This window comes from Leiobunum rupestre, chromosome 3 (genome assembly GCF_980474605.1).
Source record: "Leiobunum rupestre chromosome 3, qqLeiRupe1.1.hap1, whole genome shotgun sequence".
Taxonomy (NCBI): Eukaryota; Metazoa; Arthropoda; class Arachnida; order Opiliones; family Sclerosomatidae; genus Leiobunum; species Leiobunum rupestre.
Window position 1 is genome coordinate 51709312 of NC_143386.1, and position 19843 is coordinate 51729154.

The 19843-nt window shown below is 35.4% G+C and overlaps 1 protein-coding gene across 1 annotated transcript; it reads left to right on the forward strand.

Annotated features, from left to right (window-relative positions):
* Positions 1–17008: 17008 nt before the first annotated feature.
* LOC149952534 (putative methyltransferase DDB_G0268948) lies at positions 17009–19734 on the forward strand. Its single transcript, XM_090170189.1, has 3 exons — positions 17009–17099; positions 17503–17993; positions 18571–19734. Exons 2-3 carry the CDS (start codon positions 17552–17554, stop codon positions 18948–18950), a joined length of 822 nt encoding a protein of 273 aa, XP_090026315.1. The 5' UTR covers positions 17009–17099; positions 17503–17551; the 3' UTR covers positions 18951–19734.
* The last annotated feature ends 109 nt before the right edge of the window (positions 19735–19843 follow it).

Here is a 19843-nt window from a genome sequence, read left to right on the forward strand (position 1 = left end):
CACTGACTTTCAGACAGCATTATAAAAAATCCTGCATTTTTACACTAAGGCCAGGCACTGGGCTTTATAATTCGCTAGTTGATGGTGATAATTAAAAATTCAGACAGTCAAAAGACGAAACAAACAGTTGTAATAAGGAATAATCACTAATTTTTCTAGATAGGTTTTTCTCACAGAAAATAGTATACCTATTTTGTAAGCTCATAAGAATTCTAATTTCCGCAATCATTCAATTCTACACACCTTTTTTATTATTATGTCGCAGTACGAAACCTTTTTCTGTTTTGATTTAGACAAAAGTATATAGTAGACGAATATTTGGCCGTATTTGGACAGTGAATTATCCAGGGCCGGACTTAGAGATCCTGGGCCCATAGGCAGGAGTCTGGACCCCCTTTTCACGCGCTGCATTTACTCTTATCCCTGGAACTAGGCTGTGCCTGAATTTCCCTGATTCAGCGTAGAAGCCAGGACTGCGTTCAGGAAGGGTCAACGGAGAAAAATCGTTTTTCCAAAAATAAAACGTTGTTGAGACTGTTGTTCAACGTGACGTAGTATTTTACTGTACCATTTTTTTGCCTTTAAGCTCAACATTAAAATGGCGTCTTCTATGTGGTCTGGAGCCGAAAATATCAAAAAAAGGAAACTTTTCTATTTCTTAATTAATGAAATTTCTAATGAAGACGAAATGGATTTGGATTTATTCCAAATTAATTATAATCCAATGCAAAACTTAAATAAGAAGAAAAAGGTGGTTTTAGGACTGTTAGCATCCAATCAGTTTAAAAGGCAAAGGCCTAAGCCAGTACGAATACTAAATTATGTTGAATTGATCGTGCCGAATTACTTAGATAGAGATTTTAAAAGCCATTTCAGAATGAGTAGACATGCTGTCAAAGTAAGTGAATTATAACATTGGTTTTGCTGGTTCTTTACAAAGTTTGTCATATAAATTTGTTTATCAGCAATTGATTCAGTTAATTGGCGCAGCTTTGTCAACGATTAAGGAATTCTTACGAATAACGCCTGAAAAGCGGGTTCTTGTTTGTCTTTGGATATTGGCCACTCCGGAGTCCTTTCGAAGTGTCGGAGACAGATTCAATTTGTCTAAAGGCAATGCACATTATTTATTTATTGAGTTTGTAAAAATAATGTCGGAGAAGAGGCATGAATATATTTTATGGCCATCAAATCGAAGCATGGAACTAACAAAAAACCATTGCAAAACCAAGTATGGATTTCCAGGGGCCATTGGAGCTGTGGATGGCTGCCACATTGATATTAAAGAGCCTGTCAATGATAAAAGCTCTTATTATAATCGTAAAAAACGAACGTCGATCCTTTTGCAAGGTAACTTTTTATAAACAATTCAATTTTCCAATTAATCATATATCTTAATTATGGACAGGTATTTGCAACGAGGACCTCTACTTCATTGACTTATGCGTTGGCTGGCCAGGTTCGGTGCATGATGCTCGCGTTTGGAAGAACAGCTGCATATATACAGAACTTTTACAGGAGACTAAAAACACTTGTGGTGGTCATCTACTAGGTGATTCCGCATACCCACTAGATGACTTTTTAATGGTTCCGTATAAGGACACTTAACTGCTAGGCAAAGGAATTATAATAAGAAACATAGCTCCGCTAGACAAATGATAGAGAGAGGGTTTGGACATTTAAAAGGAAGGTTCCGTAGATTGAAAGGTCTAGACATGTCACTTATTGGGGAGATTTCAGAAGTTATAATGTGTTGCTGTGTTCTCACTAATTTCTTATTAATAAATGATGGAAATGCTGATGTCGAAGAATTTATGAACGGGATCTTGTTACAGCAGAAGTTTTTGAAAAAGCAGATGCGAGAATAGCTTTGCAAGCAGCTAAAAACAAACGTGATTGCATAGCAGAGTCTCTCAGGCTGACTGAGCATTAAAATTTTTCTAAGAATAAAACTTGTATCAGAACAGTTCAATTGCCATTAAATAAACAATTTTATAAAAATATACCATTATTACATTTTTAAAATAGCTTCAGCCATTTTGTTAAGTGCGGCATTTTTTTCATCTAATCTTTTCAGTATTTCTTCTTGAAAATGTTTGGTTTGTTGATAGTTGTTTTCTTCAATTATTTTATTTTCTTTCGACCATTGTTCGAACCATTCAGGTGGGGCAACGGGTAGTGAAGTTTTCCTTTTCTTGTGCTTTTGAATAACAGATGTTTCATCATCATTCATTGAGGACATTGAAGATGGTGTACGATGAATATCTGGTGCAGAATTAATTGATGATGTAGACATCGAAGATCGCATTGTTGATGGTGAAGGTATAATGTTTGATGAAGATGTAGAACTTAAAGATGATGTTGAATTAGCTTGGAAAAGTGGTCCCTCAAAGTTACTTGCAATATTTGTCACATCTATAAAACAAACTAAAATATAAAAATTGTGCCAGTATGTATGTGATTTTCAGAAGTTTCAACAACTTTCGTGAAGAAAAAGTTCTTTAAAATCAGTTAAGCATAGGTTTAGTTTGGCAAAAGCGCATGCGCCGATGTTGCTGTTGTAACTCAACCAATCTGCTTTACCTCAATACTAATTACTTGCCTATGGACGATTTACTTGTGTATAAAACATTTACTGGTGTTATCGAATGTTCTGCTGAAAGCACTTCATCCATAGAATCAAAATACTCCCAACTTTGTTTTCCTCTACCTGTTTTGTTGGATTTATCTTTTATCTTCTTATAACTAAACAATATTGATATTAGGAAATAAATGTAATGTATAATTATTAAATTAAGCCAATAAATAATAGGGGAGAAGTACGAATTTAGCAAAGCGACACTTTTCAGTGTTTTCACTGATTTTTGTGACGAAATAGTTTGGCCAGAAAAAACCTATTTTAGTATATTTCCCAAATCGAGAAAACTGCAAAATATTACGCTACAAATACGTACTACCCCTATTTTCTTCTAGTTAAGCACATACGTAGCTTTAAGGTTCCGCCATTTGGCATCACAGTCATCACCAGAAAACATGTATCCTTTTTCTTATAAATCCAAACTAATTTTATTCCATACATCCTTTTTTCTTCTTGAATTTTCCAGCTCTTCTTTGTGAGTTTGAAAACAATTAATCAAAAGCAAAATAGAATTTTTAGTCCATTTCTTCTTTGGTAAATGCGCGTCATCAAAACTCTCCTCCAAATTCCCTAAATTAAGAAATTTAAATATATTCTCAAACAAACCTAATATCTTTCAAAACCTTTACCTTCATCGTGATTTTGGAAATCATTGATATTATCATCTTGGGTACTGTCTTCAACAACAAAATCTCCGGGTGAGCGTTCATACGGTGTAACCCCAACTTCAATGGCTTTTTGAAGGCAAGCGTTTGCAAATACTTGATCTAAATTATGTACATAAATTATTATTTTATTTATTATTTCTCTATTATGTCTACAAAAATATCATAGGCATTTTTGATGAATTACGTATTAGCAAATCAAGTAGGCATTGAGGTGGATAGTTCATTAAAGTCTAAGCAAAGGCTTAAATAAAATTACTACTTCACAAAGAAAAGTTCTTGATCTAACCAATAATTAAAGTAATAATTAAAACACAAAATACCTTTTAAAATTTTATCATAGTCGTCCCTTGTCACTTCAAATTGATAAATATTCCCACTATTGTCGGATAAGGCCACCGTTTCATAAGCATTCGCCATTGCAAATTTTTTCTAAACTGCCCGTTGTTGCGTTGAGCGTCGAAAAATCTGCTCTTACTGCCGTTGAGTTCGTTGATCAAGCGTTGAGCAACGTGACGTTAAAACCGGAAACACCTAAAATCGTACAACAAGAAACCGGACTCAACGGTTGCTCAACGTTGAGTCCGTTGAGCCTTCCTGAACGCAGCCCTGAGCTCTACGGTTATATTACTAAATAAAAGCTCTTAACAATCGTCGACTAAATATGCGATAATTATGAAGCATTGCGATTTAAGGCTGCGTCCGTAAACTGCCAGGCAGAAATTTTTGTAATTTTAAAACTAAATCTTTTACCTAGAAATTTCTCCAATATAAATTACGATTTATATTATAGATTTATGCCTTCGAATACAGTAATTACGGTCACTGGAGGGCCCCTTCCAAGGATGGGCCCCTAGGCCACGTCAAGCGTACCTCTGACCGTAGAGGTTTTCAAAAGTAAAATATTAGGATCTTCCCTCTGAAGCAGCAGTTGTTGCAATGCAACAGTTGCTGGTCCTAGAGAAATAACTTTTTTTCGAATGCTTCTGACAAATTCTGGAATTTGGAAAAGAGCTGGCAAAATGGAAATAGCCTAGCATTATTCAAATCTAAAATTGGGATTTATCTTGACATTATAGAGTCATATACTATTAAAAAAATTAAATGGCGATGTTAAACAGAGATTTGGACCTAGTCCTGATATTGTTAAATTTTGGAAATGCCTCCTACCATAATACTTATAGCAAGTATTTACTTTGTAACCCCAAACCAGTAGATTTGTATATTAATTTTTCGCTCGTACAACTTTTGTATCGCGCTTAATAATGTATCTACCCTGTATTCTTTCTTCGCTTGAACTCCACGTAGCCGGTGTCATTAGACTTGTAACTGCGTTTGAAAACGGCGGCGTACACGCCACAAGCCGAAACATGTCGCGCTTTTTTAGTTGAAGTGTTGTAACAATTAAAATATTTTAACAATAAATTTGCCTTATAGTGTACTTTTAATCGTTGATGTCTTTCATTTCTTCGCAGCATAGCATGAGTTATCATTATTCAAAAACCCTTTTATTACCAAAGGCGAATTATCTTTAGGAATATTACCACTTACAGATTTTTTGGTACTCTAGCCTAAGCTTGGAGGGACCAGCTTCATTACCGGAACTACATGTAGCTTTTACACCCATGTCGATTTCATCCCCTATTTGCTCAAATCGCATTAGTGACATTGCAGAAGTGGTTTTGGTTGTTTTATTTTTGGAAAAAAGGCAATTTGAGGCAAATCAGACCTAAATTATTTATTATATAAATATAATTGTATATATTTTCGACGCATCAAAATCAAGCAAATGAAGGCCATCCAAAGATTTATCTCTCGAAAGAGCAACGTATGCCATCCCACTTTGAAAGACGCTTGGTCCTATATTTATTAAAGCACATTCCACACTCATGCCTTGACACTTCTTGAAACATAAATGTTGGTCACAATTTCAAACTTGATTGTAACTCTTTCAATTTTTTCTTCAGTGGTATGATTATTAAACCAAAAACTGTGAAAAAATTCCATTTACGTTCTTTTTAAACCCTTTCACAGTACTCATGGCTCCATTTACAAGTCCTTTATCCATATCAAGTTTCCTTCTCAGCATAATACGAGCATTTATGCAAAGCAATAGCCTAGATTATAATCCTGTTTTCACTGATATATTGCTTTCGAGTTTTCCGAGCTGCTCTTTAACTGTTTTTTGCATTTCCTGCTGCCCATGGGTCTTATCCTCACTTCATATTTCGAAAATAGGATAACCACATTTTTGAAGCATAACACTGTTTATGTCATTGCACTGTTTATTGGTTCATAACAAACAAACAGGTTTTTTACCTTCTTTGCACAAGTTATCGTAATAGTTCTTCCTCAACATTATCTGCATTGGGAATTAGGCGTGTCTTCAAAAGATCAACATCTTCAGCAAGTTCAGCAGTGACCTTTCCTACCCTCAGTCTACTCAAAATTTATCCGTAGGAAAAGTCTTTCTTCTGTCTTTTATTAATAGTTAACTCGTCAAATTTGAAACACTGACGAAATAAATTAAATCCACCAACTGAGCTAATAAGTTTACGAGCTTCTATATGAGTGAGCATAGAAAATACAGGATCCCCTTTAACGGGTTGTAATTGCAATAAATCTCCTAATGCCAAAACTGAAACTCCACCAAACGGTTCTTCTTTACCAGTCATCTCACTTAATCTTAAATGGATCTAAGCTAGCAAAGCCGAAGATACCATAGAAAACTCATCAATTATTAATAGCCTCAAATGACACAGTATGTTCTGCATTTTCTTCCAGGTGTCTGGGCCTAATTTGTAATATTTCGCAGCTTTGTCATGTTGGACAGGTAGCACTAACAAACGATGCAGAGTAACTAATCCTATGTTATGGGCAGCCAATCCATTAGGAGCTGCCAAAGCCACGCAAAGTTTATCTTGAAAGTGCGAGCATTAAAATATTCTTAGGATTTTAATTAGGAAACTTTTCCCAGTTCCTCCATATCCACTAATAAACATATGCAATGCTTCGTCAGAAGAGTTTGAACTGCAAAAATGTTATCGAAGATGCTCCTCTGATCTGTTTCCAAATATACCAGCTCACAATCCAAGCTGTCAGGAGTTAAAACTAAGTTGTCCTTAAATTCCTTGAGAGCTGTGTTCACTTCATTCATTGCACTTTCGACTTCTCCCAACACTCTTCCCTCAATAGGATTATCAGTGCTAGCTACCACGAAATTATTCTGATTGTCAGCTAATGTATCTTTAGTTAAAGCTTTTTGCAGTTCCTTTTCTGCCTCTAGTAAGGCATTTAACTTATCGTGATACTTCATCATATCCTTTAACCTTGGTATATTACTCTCAAAAGATTCTTTAAAGGTTTTATGATTCCCTAGTATAGAACTTCCTTCTCTCCAAGGTAAAAATATCATCAACCACCAGTGATAAAAATTTAAAGATTCTGATTCAGATTTATTTGGATCATGATTTGGGTGCTGAACCAGGAAAGGTTTAACTATCATCTTTACAAAACCAGCTCCATTTTTTAGTTCAAGAAATTCAGAAGGTCCTTTGGCAATAGGCTTTGTTGAAACCCGATAGTAGAATCTCGCCCAATCATACAAACAAGTGTCTTCTCGACTATCAGGGCGATTTGTATATATATAATCGACCAACTGTCTCATGAATATATCTGCGCTATCAGGATCAGTCTCTTTCAGAGATTTCAAAACTTTGTATTGCTTAAGTAATCGCTTTCTACGTTCTTTAAGGGATGTTTAATGTTTTCTTGCGTTAGGCTTAACGATATTTATTCCGTTGAAATAAAATGCACCCGTGTAATTCGATTATTTATTAATAACTGCCTTTTTAATTCTCCAAGCGCGCGCTCGTGATCTTTCACGTTTTTAATAGCTCGCGTATTTCAAATCTTTACAAAGTTTCAAACACGGTATACAAAAGATAGTATAAGTATACGTATATATATATAGAGAACACTACAGGATGTATTAACAAAAACAATGAAATACGATTTCCCATACAGATGCTGCTGCGTTAAGCGATCAGCTGCCTCGTAGCTACCAATTTCACGATGTGAAATAGCTTTTAAGTCTACTGACCACCAAACGGCTGCGTAAATCTTTATTTCCTAAATCATTCCCAAAACTCTAATTATCTGATTTTGTAATATACGAGGTAATATAGCGTGCGATAGCCATTTTCGAGTCAGATACAAACTGAATGTCCATGTTTCCTTTAAAAGCCAAAAGCAACAAAGAGTTGTAATCATTAATGTGCGTTTCGGCTTTGGATCTAGGTAGCAAATAAAGCTTGCTCTTGGATTTTCCTGCGGCATGTTGCTTAATAGTAGTTTCAACTGCGTTAAGAATAGTCATATCAGTAACAACTCTGGGAAACTTGAAACGACAACATGTCATGAATTCATCTCCTTTTTTTTTCTTCCTCAAGCAAGTTGCGTTGCATTTGTACCACTGCTATTTTGATACTAAATCATATAATGTAGGATTTTTATTATTATCAGGTAAAGCACATGTGACATACTTTTGAATAAAATCCAATACTTCCTTATCTTTTGCCATCCCAATTTTTGGTGCGTCTTTAATCCATAAAATAAAATGGATAATTCACCAACCTTAAACGTCTCCGTATCAGAACACCCGTAAAAAACTTCGTCATGAAACTTACTGATATTTACATCTCGGTAAAGTGGGTTAATATCTTTTAATTTCAAGACAGCACTTCTTACTAAATTTAAATCCACTAATGACCGCCAAACTTTTTTAATTTTAGTAGGAAGCCGCACAACTTTTAACTGCCCTTGTTAACCCAGAACGATTAACAGTTTTTTTTCCCCAAAAGCGTTTGCAAACGAATAATACTTTGGAATACTTTAACTTTCTGAATTAGCATTTTCTAAATAAAATTTAACTCGCTAATTTCAACAGGCACAAGGTCTACTTGTAAGCCATTTAGGTAACACTGAGGTGCAACTTTTCCCAAGATAATGTACCGCACACACAAATCACATACAAGTTTATCTTCAAACATGGAAGTCACTATAATGTTACGTTCACTTTCTGTAATATCACCATCACCAATATCATCCTGTACACTTTGATCAGAATACGAAATAGGAGTCTCACCAGCTATTAAAAGCATCAAAGCATCGTTGCCAGTAATTTGCTTCCTAAACATGTTGCCCACTGATTTTAACTTGCTTTTTTTAAACAACTTTTCACAACTGTCACATGGTGTATCATGAAAGTGATTATTATTATATATTCAAAACATCGAGTCAACTGACCACCATACTTAGATTACAATTCCATTTCATCTAACTAAGGTCTTACGGGCTCAACTACATCACTCTGAGATTAATTGATTACTCTATCAGATATTTTAGTTACATCGATAGCCATTTTAAGGAACAACAATCCGTTTTACCTGTACCCGCGTGGAAAAATTACTAATGAAACAGCATCTCAGCACCCAAAATGACTATTTTTTCCCTTGACTTTCCCTTAGCGTGAAGGCATCGAGTTTAATGTTGAAAGTCGAGGTACCTACCGTCGCCCGGTTATAATAAGAACGTTGGACGATCAAATTGGCGCCTGGTGCCATGATTTAATTGGTTACAGAATAACTCCGCCCAAAAAAAACAGCACGCGGCGCGCGGTTAAAACCGTTTTTAGTTCAAGCGTGCGCTGCTCGCGGATTTTAGGGTGGAGTTATTCTGAAACCGATTAACTCATGACCCAAGCGATGCCTTTTGTTCAACATTCTTTTACATATATACGTTCTTGGTTATGGTAATGTCGTGTAACACCATGAATATATTTAACAATGAATATACAACTGTTTAAGATGGCCCTAGTACGATGTCGCTTTGAAAAGAGCGGTAGCTTATGAGCCGAGTTTCAGGTTTCAAGGCTCAAATCAGGAGAGACTAGGAAATGACGTTTTTTTTAAAGCGATGGAGTCGACTTCTTACGCTTAGGATTTGGTAAAGGCTTAGGACTTGTCTTAAGTTTTGGCTTGTTTCTGGTTTATTCCTTCCCTACCTTTTAAAAACAAAACCATATTAGGTAAATAATTTGCCAGAAAAATTTTCAGAAAACAAAAATTACTCACCAATTTAAGTTATAATTAACAATTATTTCCCTAGTTTTGCCAAAAGCCCTAACTCGAGCTAGGTTATTGATCTGTCTTCTGCTTTTTTTTTTAGTATTTCCGGACACGTGACTAATGCCGTCACTAGATAAGCTCCAACCCTAACTCTAGGTACTACCAGCCAACCCTATTGCCGTTGTATATTCATTGTTAAATATATTCATGTTAACACGACTAGTGTTACAGCAAAAGGATCGTTATAATTCACCAACTGGAATTTTTAAAGATTTTTCTTTCAACGGGTAAAAAGATCGAAAATGATCATGAAGTTCCAACCAGTCGTGCTCTGCTGGGTTCAACGTAGCCAGCTACGTAGGAGGCCCATACTGAAAACACATACTTTTAACTTCGCCAAAACGTTTATACCAAAATTCTTGGGTTACTTGGTGCATCGCATACTTTGCATGTAAGCTGTTGCGGGACGTAGCTCGGGTTAAAATTAAAATTAACATTAACCCTAATTGGGAGAGCTTATTTTCGGCGAACACTAACCCTAACACCCGACTGAAAAAGCGTTAGAGTTCTAAAATATTTATCTACTCAGGACCGACTCAATTTATTCGCGAACGAACGGAATTCACTTATATTTGAGAAATAAACGCTGAAGTTAAAAACTGAACAACAACTTTTATTTACAATTACAAATTTACAAAGATTTGCTCGTTTGGAGCTTAACTAAAATCTCTTTTGGAGACGCCTAAAAATGTGGTCATTTACGAGACCCCGCGATGAACGAAAAGAACATGAATAATGATGGAGCCTGGAGTTTTTATAGGTTCGCTTACAATTATACAAAATAAATGAATTTTCTAGAAGAGGCCTGGCAGGATATTGACCGGAAACAAGCTCCGGCCGTCCTCCCAAACCCCTTCTCCACGCGAGTTACAATTTTACTAGTCCCCTCGAACGGACCGGAAACAAGCCAAATTTTTATTTTATTTAGGGAACCGCGAAATATACACCAAAATTTTAAACTAAGTTTTAAATACATTTTTTTGTGGATTAACTAAATTACTGACTACGTTATACAAGATTTATTACTCTAGACATTTAACACTTTAATAAAACTACACAAAAAACCTTCTTTAAACCACTTCACACGAAAAAATGATAATTAAAAGCCAACAATACCACCCAAAAGCTCAACACAATCAAAAAATTTAAATACAAAAACCCAAACGACCAAACTTTGGAGCCAAAACGACCAATAGAAAAATATATAATAACAACCCAATCAATCAGACCAGAGCAGAGCAAAAATAATTAATAGAAAATATATATAATTACAACCCAATCGATCAGGCTAAGAGCAAAAAAAACGAATAGAAAAATATTTAATAATATCCCAAATTATCAGGCTTCAGAGCAAAAATAACGAATAGAAAAAATTTATAATAATATCCCAATCAATCAGACTTCAGGATCAAAATAGCTCATAGAAAAATATTATTACGCAGACGAGTAAATAATTAATTCAAAACCAAGCAATAGAAAATAGAAAATCAAGAAGCGCAACCCCTTACCATTCACAAATACGAATTTTCGACGTTATTATAATGAAACCGGATAAGCTTTAAGCCACGATGTAACCACTTTAAAGGTTCCACTAAAACTGAACGATTTCGAAAAATAAGCTTAAAAAACCAACAATACCCAAGAATAGACAAAAAAAAAACAACGTTATCTCGATCAGTAAAAATAACATAAAACCCTTACTTTGCCTGAAACCCAGATACTTTTTATATTTTAAAACAAGATTTTACCTTTAAAATTTCATTCGTAAAAAATGTAGACTTTAACAAGATTAAATCAACATAATTTCATTCGTAAAAAAAAACAGATTAGGCCTTCAAAAATTCATTCATAAAAAATTTCAAGACTTTATTACCTATTATGCTTACGATGGGTGTCTTATTTTCAGAAAAGCTAACCAGCTATCGGTGGTTCTGTGATAGAGCGCTCGACTGCCAAGCCGAATGGCCTGGCTTCGAAACCTGGGTGGCGTATTTGTTTTTAATCAATAGAGAAAACGCTAAATTAGAATTTCTTCGATGCAATAATTTTAATTTCAATTCTATTTCAATTAAACCAAAATTTCGTACTCTATTAAATACGCTTCCGAAAAAACAAAATAAACATCTTCGTAGGGTGTTTATAATCTTTACAAATATTACATTTATTTTTATCTCGGTTTTACTGGGGAAGTAGATGTAAATTTATCATCGGTAAAACGTCCGTGTCTTAACAATGTGGCCCGGGTTCGATTCCTTACGGCGATCGAATATAACTTCAAATTAATTTATTTTCACATTTAAAAATAATTTCACTTCAAATTAATTTATTTTCACATTGGAAAATTTTACACATATCTAAAAAAAATAAAATTGTACAGGATAAATTGACGATAACAACTTTAAAACTGCTTAAAAGACTTTCGATAAAGCTGTTATTGAATAAATGTTAACAACATTATGGAAATATTTGACATCAATAAACTCATAATAGCGTAAAAAAGAACGGACTTTCGCCAAAGCTGTTTTTAAAAAAAATAACTAGTCGTATACTTGTCCGTGATTCTGTGGTAAAGCATTTTCTTGTCAAGACGCTACATTAAAATATCTTCGATGCAAAAATTTAAATCGAACACGAAATTTCGTTCTTTATAAATAAACACCGAAATTTAATTCTCTATTAATTAGTAATATACACTTCCGATAAATCTGAAAGTCTAATTTCCGAAGCAGCGTAATAAGTATCGGTGGTTCTGTAGTGGAACGTCCGCCTGTCATGCAGGAGGATTTGGGTTCAAATCCCGCTCGATACGATCGCAAATTGACACTAAGACGAATATCGTGAACAATTGGTGAAAACCCTGCCATTGGATGTTGAGAGGTTGCCATAACACTCAGCACTCGATCCGTCCCAAAAGTCAAGAAGAAGTTGGAGAAAAAACGCGCCTACATACAAAAAACAAACACCCCAGACACAACAAACACAGCCGTCATAACACAAATTCAACATTCCCACCCAACACATAAACATTACAAAAAAAATCAAACTGAGTTAAAACTGCCGCGACGGTGATCGTTAACGAAAAGCAACAACCAAACTCAACGCAATCGCAAATTTATCCGTTAACGCTTACCGTCACACGGTGATTTTGCCAACCTTTAAACTGCTAAAACGGTTATTCGACTGCGTACGCAATGAGCCAAGAAACTGCGTACGCAGTGACTACCCTTTGCCCCGAAAATGCGAACGCGTTCGCAGGCCTGACAGACAGACCCACAGACAGACAGACACGGTGGTTGTATAACCCCTCCTAGGGGACTTTGTCCCCTCGGAGAGGTAGTTATATCGAGAAGAAATACTCAAAATATTTGAAATATCTCTGTACCCAAATCCTATCTAGGATAACAATTTCATTCAGAATTTATTATTTAACAAAAACAATTTAATAAAAAATAATGTACGATGTAAACATAAAATATAAATTTTATTTCTAACGATCGAAAGCGATGATTAAAATGATCTCAGTGCAGTCGTGGCCGAGTGGTTAAGGCGTCAGACTCGAACACTTATGGGATATTTCCGACTGAAGTGAGTTTTTATTTGCATTGGTAATATCAAATAGAGCGCAGATTGCTTTTAATTTTTTTACAATTTTTAACTTTTGTCCCGTGCAAACAAGTAGGCAAAAATAGTAACTTTCAACAGCACAAAACGAACACACACCAATACAAACACTCCCAACAAAGTTCTATTGACACGCCATTTAATACACACCCAATAAGAAAAGTCTTATTTACTGATAGAAATGAAATTAGAATTCCATTGTTAAGGCAAGGTAGCACAGTTCAAGATGAAAATATTTCAATTCCAGTTAAATTCAAGTCTGCATTCAACCAAAAAAGAATACCGCTGTCACCAATTAATATTAATAATGAAAATCATCTTCAGAGTCAAAGACATATAGTGAGAGGATCAATCAGTAATGAAGACACCAACTTCGAAGTTGATATGATCCTGACTGAGCGGAACCCAGACAAGAGTCAAAATGAATGTTTTACTCAACTTCTATTAAATCCAAGTATTTGTGTAAATCAAGATGCATCCATTGTACCTTCTGAGAAAACTTACTCTGAAAAAGCTACTCAAGTTTCTTCTGCAACTTGTAAATTCAGATATCGAAGGAAAAATACTTCTATCCGAAAGCAAGGAAGGGTTATTTCAAAGCTTAGGAAGACAATTCAAAAATTTAAACAAGAATGATAAATTGTTGAAAAAAGTTAAAGATCTTCAAAATGAATTAAAAGATGAAACAATGGTGCGTTTAAAAAAAAAGGACTTGACGCAATTAAAAGCAATGATGTTCAAGCAACATTTCTAGCTGAGCAAATATCAGCGTTTGGAAAGCAATCTAGGCCCTACTTGGAATCAACGCTTTAAGTGTGCTGCTTATTATTTAAAAAGTGCCCATGCGCTTACAATTTGAGAGACCAAGGCTTACTTCATTTGCCACACAGAGTCACACTACGACGTTTCATTGGTCATTCTTATGGAGAAGATTTAATCACCGAATTAATAAAAATACGTTTAATACCTGAATTTAAAAGGCTAACAAATGATCATCATAAGTGGGGTGGCGGAGTGGTTAGCACTTTCGCCTCGCAGCAAGAGGAACCGGGTTCGATCCCAGCTTGTGGCACTGGGTGGAAACTCGAAACAACTCCTTCTGCGTTGAGTTTGCAAGTTCTCTCCCCACTGGTTTAAGGGGTTTTCCCCCGAGTTCTTCGGTTTCCCCCTCCATAAAAACTGGTCTAGGTTAACGGTAATAGTTAGTGTAGGGAGCTGTTGGCTCGATCTCGTGGCATGCAGGGCTTGCCACCACCCTCCTACGCATTGTAACCCGGCCACCTGAATTAAGGGCTTCAAAAGTCGCATGATGACTTAGGCCTAAGGTGGTGCCTTGGGTATTAGCCTAGCTAATTATTATTAAGATAGGTTCTAAAGTGGTGGATGAAATGAGCATCGAAGCAAGACTACAGTACGACCGAAATTTAGATACATTTTTTGGGCAAACTACATTAACTCAGGAGTATGCTATTGGTCACTTGGTGAACAGCTTGCAACGAATTTACTATGCTTCATATTCCATGGGCTTACAACTAGTTTTGGTCTTCCAGTAGCCTTCTTTTTTACTTATAATTTGACCGGCGAACAGCTACACAAGCTAACAGTCAGAGTTACTGAAATAGTGGAACAGATTGGATTTGTCGTTCTGAGAGTGGTTGCAGACAATGCAAAAATGTAATACTAATGCATTCAAATTACTTGGAGGTGGAACATTGTCTCATGAAGTGAACCGTCCATTAGATCCGAAGAGGAAGCTATTTTTGGCATTTGACCAGATTCATGTAATTAAAAATATTAGCTCGCAATTTCTAGCTAGAGAAATGGTGTTTATTAGAATGGTTATAAAAGCAGATTTTGTGAAGAAACTTTACAATCTCCAAAAAGGAAATCTCATAAAGCCTGCTAGATTTCTAAAAAGGAAAGTGGTTTATCCCACTTCTTTCGAGAAAATGAACGTTTTTCGTGCTGTTCAGTTTTTTTCCCAGCCTCTCACTGCAGCACTACAGACCATGTTAAGCCTACGACCGTACGACGAAAATGAAAGAGAAAATCTTGAAGTTTCAATTTATTTTATGGAAATGATAAGGAAGTGGTGGGATATACATGACATAGTAAATGTAACACATGGAATTTTCAAACGTAACTAGAACAAGTCGCCCTTTCACAATGTAGATGACGAAATTCTCGAATGGCTTCTTTATGATTTCCTAACATTCCTTGAAATGATACAAATGAATGCAACCCTTAAAAATGAACGGTTGACAGATCAAACTTATGAAGCTATTTGTATCACAACAAGGTAAACTGTAGCTCTCATCAAATATTTGATTAGTTCTGGGTTTCATTACGTTCTAACTAAAAAATTATCCAGTGACGTGGTAGAAATGACCTTTAGCCATTTAAAATCAATGGGTGGTATGAATGATCAGATAGACACACGTTCCTGCACTCTAGCCATGGAACACCTGCTAAAAATAGGCACCCTAAAAACCTCTGATAGCGCCAACACTATTAGAAATGAAAACCCTCAAATGCCATTGGGAACAAGTATGTTATTATTGATATTTCTCGTATGTTGATGAAAAATGTGAACCATATTTGTGATCAATAATAAGGTATAAATCGAAATCAAATTATGAGCCAGCAGTTGGAAGTCACCACCAAAATTAAACCCAAGTTGACAGATCATTTAATATTGTTGTTGAAAAGAAAGACATAAGTAACGAGAAGTGGTAAATCGCTTAGTTTCTACTAGTGCTATGAATATTGTGTTGCTAAAATTTTAATTATTTTTATAGATAACTGTCAACCAACTATTAAAAACTTTACGCTAGCAATGGTAGGGGGCTATATAGTAAGAGTACCAGAAGAAAATTCCGACTGTTTGGACTGCTTGGAGAAACTAACTCAGCCTTCATCAGAAGCGCCGCTGTTCCATTTAATCAAAAAGCAAGATGAAGGAGGCCTTAAATATCCTAGTCGGCTGCTGATTATTCTCTTGGGATTAGTTGCGGATTTCGTGCAATTTTCAAAAAAAATTGTTTCACAAATGAAAAATTTTAGCTGCTTATGTTGAAGTAATATGGCCCCATTTTAGAGTTTCTCTTAGCTGTAACTGTTGTGATAACGTACTTTCTAAATGTTATTAGAAAAGTTTTTGCGCCCCTTAATGAATAATTATGCTAAAGATGTATCGGATAGGAATGAGAGAGTTAAAAAATTAACTCGAAACCATTATCGAGAAAGGTTTAAAGATTTAGATATATCGTGCTTACAAAAGTACCTGATATTATAAATGATTAGCATTGTTTGACCAACTTAACTGATGGCTTTGTTCCAGCATGTTAACATGCAAACTACATTCTGTGATAAAGTTATGCTTTTAAAGTATATTAAAATTAGAAATGTAAATGTAGTTCCTATTTTAGAAAATATGCAAAAAACGAATATAATATTATCTAACTACACAAAATAATATCTCAAAATTATTTTGTATTTTATAGTTTATCCCCAAGAAAAGAAAATTCCTTATTATTTTAAAACTTTATGGTTTATCCCTCACTCGGGACAAGTAGCGGTGCCATCTATCGGGAGAAAAACTAACTAGTAGAATATTTCTTAATGCCGCCCCTCCTTTGGGGAGCACGTACGGGCTTTGTATAATTCGCACATGTTACTACTACTTCCTTGTCAAAAATGCCAGTTAGGGCTTTAGTGACATCCTAGTTAAATAGTAAAACCAATTGTAAATCTATATTATTAATTTTTGAAAATGAGGGTCTATTTTCCAATGCAACATGTCAAAGTAGCTGCTATTTACCAAAGACTATAGTCTTTGCTATTTACAGAATAGCAAATGTAGAATCATCAGTTTTAGTTAAATCTCTGAAGCAAAAGGTTTTCGTCGCGTACACTGTTACATTCCGTTCCAAGAATTATTATTATTGAGGTGTCTACACTTTGTACCTAAGGAATATGTATTAGAAAGTAAGTAAATTATCAAAACTTCATATCTTTAACATTTTTCTTATATTACATAATAAAAACTTCAAAGACGTTAAGTGCATTAAGCTAAAACCTAATCGTATGTATTATATCGAACAGACTGTACTTGTCTTTTCGTAACTGATAATTTTCCAGCATTTACACAAGTTCTAGTATTTTGGAAATTACTGATAACGAAGGAACGGCGTTGAAAAATAAAAAATGGATAGACTACACTAATATATATTGCGGTATGAAGGATTACAATTTCAATGCCGTAGTACCTCTACAATTTGGAGATAAAATAGAAACGAATCAACGGCAAAGGACTGATAACATTATATACATTAAATCTTTATATACATACTTCTTAGCTAATTCCAATCGTCGACCAATGTCATTTCAGTCTGAACTGAGGAAATCTTTTTGACTTGTCGGTTCCATTTGCCTTATCAATGGCGGATTTATTCAGCGGCACCGATCACGCGGCTGTCTACGCCAAGTACAGACCAACCACTCCTCAAGTACTGGTGGACAGGATATTGGCCTATCTGAAGCAGAAGCATAGCGGGTCCTTGAAAGCCGCCTTGGACGTAGGATGCGGCACTGGTCAGAGCACAAGGATATTGGCCCCGAATTTCGAAAAAGTGACCGGAACGGACGTCAGCGAGAGTCAGATCGAACAAGCCAAGCTAACCTCCGGAAACCCGAACAATGTGGATTTCGCGGTGTCAGCAGCCGAGTCTCTGGATTTCGAAGACAATTCCTTGCAACTAGTCACGGCCAGTACCGCTTACCATTATTTTGATCAGAAACGCTTTCTGAAGTCCGCTAAAAGAGTTTTGGAGCCCAATGGGGTTTTGGCCGTTTACTGCTGCGAAGTCCTCATTCTAAAAGGTATCATCTAACTAAAAGGGTGCTGAGCTACATGGGTAGAAGTAATGAATGATTATGTAATAATTTTAACAGCCGAATTGTATGAAATTTTACCACAATTATCTAGAGCAGTTTCGGATTAACCCATAGCTTCGGTTGCAATGGAAAACACTAAGTAGGGTATTGGCAGGGGCTATTACCGTTTGGCTATCAGTAAAGAAATGTATTTTTATGGTACGCATTAACGCGTAATAGATAATTAGATACGCTTTTTGTCTACCTGCCAATCAGTTGCGTGAAAGTTGCAGCTATATGTTGATAGCTGCAATACCAAGCTAGAATTCGTCTAAGCAGACGGCGGCTGATTATTCCAGGGTTACCCTTGACAACACGTTTTTCTTTCATTAGTAATCGTGACGTCTCTAGTTTTTAAACTGTTATAATGCGCCGTTTTCTTAGGGGACCTCTAGGTCGGTCAAAATAATAATGACGAACGGTAATTTTGCTCTAAGATACTCATTTGCTAGTCTCTAACGGAGCTTACTACATCTTCAGCATTCCAGTTGTTGTATATCTATATTCATTTTCCCTGTTATAGGAAACACGGATGAAGAAACCGCAAATTTGAAGAAGATAATTTTGGATTTGTTCGAAATGGAGATGTCGAAGTACGGCGACGGACGAGGAGGCTACAAGGAACAGAGGTACGAAGGCGTCATTCTGCCCTTCGAAGACTTCGTCAGGGACGAGGAGGTTGTCGTGCCCATTCAGATGCTGTTCCAGGATTACATGGCCTATCTCACCACTTGGTCGGCCTATCAGAAGATGGCCAAAGTTGAAGGGGAAGAGTTCGCCAAAAAGCTCTTGCAGGAAGTGGAAGATGAAGTTCTTACAGTTCTGAAAGTTGATAAAAAGAATGCCGTAAATCTAAAAGTTACCATCCCATTGAGATATGTGCTTCTCATGGGCAGAAAGTAACACTGCAAGAAATAGCCACATTAATTGGAAACTGACATGTAATCGTATTATTTCAATATTCGGATGATTTTTTGAAGAAAACATTTGTAAATGTGGAGTATTAAAATTAATTATATATATTTTAATATCAATTGTATTATGTAGTTTTTCAAATTAAAGTTTAGCGTTTACTAGTTACAGAATAGACGAATTTGTGAAAGTTTATGTATGATCCACCCATACATGTATTCTGGTATATTGACAAAAAGCATTTTGCGAGCAATAACTATAATAATAATAATAATAATAATAATAATCAGCTGGGCTAATATCCAAGGCACCACCCTAGGCCCAAATCATCTAGTTAATTTTAATGCCTTTAATTAAAGTGGCTAGTTTAAGTTGCGTAGGAAAGTGCCAGAATGCCCTTATTTCCACGTTAGCCTACACTTAACAACTGATGTTGCAAATATTCGAGGCGAAAAGAGTTGATTTATTTTAAGTATATTTAATATATATAAAATTAACGTCACTGAAACGTCATCAGAGTGTAATATTTAAATGCGACCGAATGACGTATGTTAAATGGACTTCCACCCACAGCTCTCCTGAAAGTCCCTTGGGTATTAGCCTAGCTGATTATTATTATTATTATTATTATTAAAAGGAAGTAAATTAATTTTAATGATTTCTTAATATTAAATTATTATAATATAGTTTTTTTAAAGTTTGTTTAGAAGGTTAGAGTAGTTTGAATGTATAATTTCAAATAATAAAATAATAAATTATTTCCTTTTTACTAATACCCAATGACATATTTAACCATAAAAAAAACTAATTTTAATTTTTTACACCAGTCTCAATTTTTTATCTGATCGATCCCAATATCATTCGATGCAGTTTTGTACTCAAAA

Bases quoted from the DNA above. Each gene is read 5' to 3' on its own strand.
- LOC149952534 (XM_090170189.1), top strand. From the start codon at position 17,552: ATGGCGGATTTATTCAGCGGCACCGATCACGCGGCTGTCTACGCCAAG. The intron at 17,994-18,570 runs GTATCATCTAAC...TCCCTGTTATAG, and splicing joins CGAAGTCCTCATTCTAAAAG to GAAACACGGATGAAGAAACC.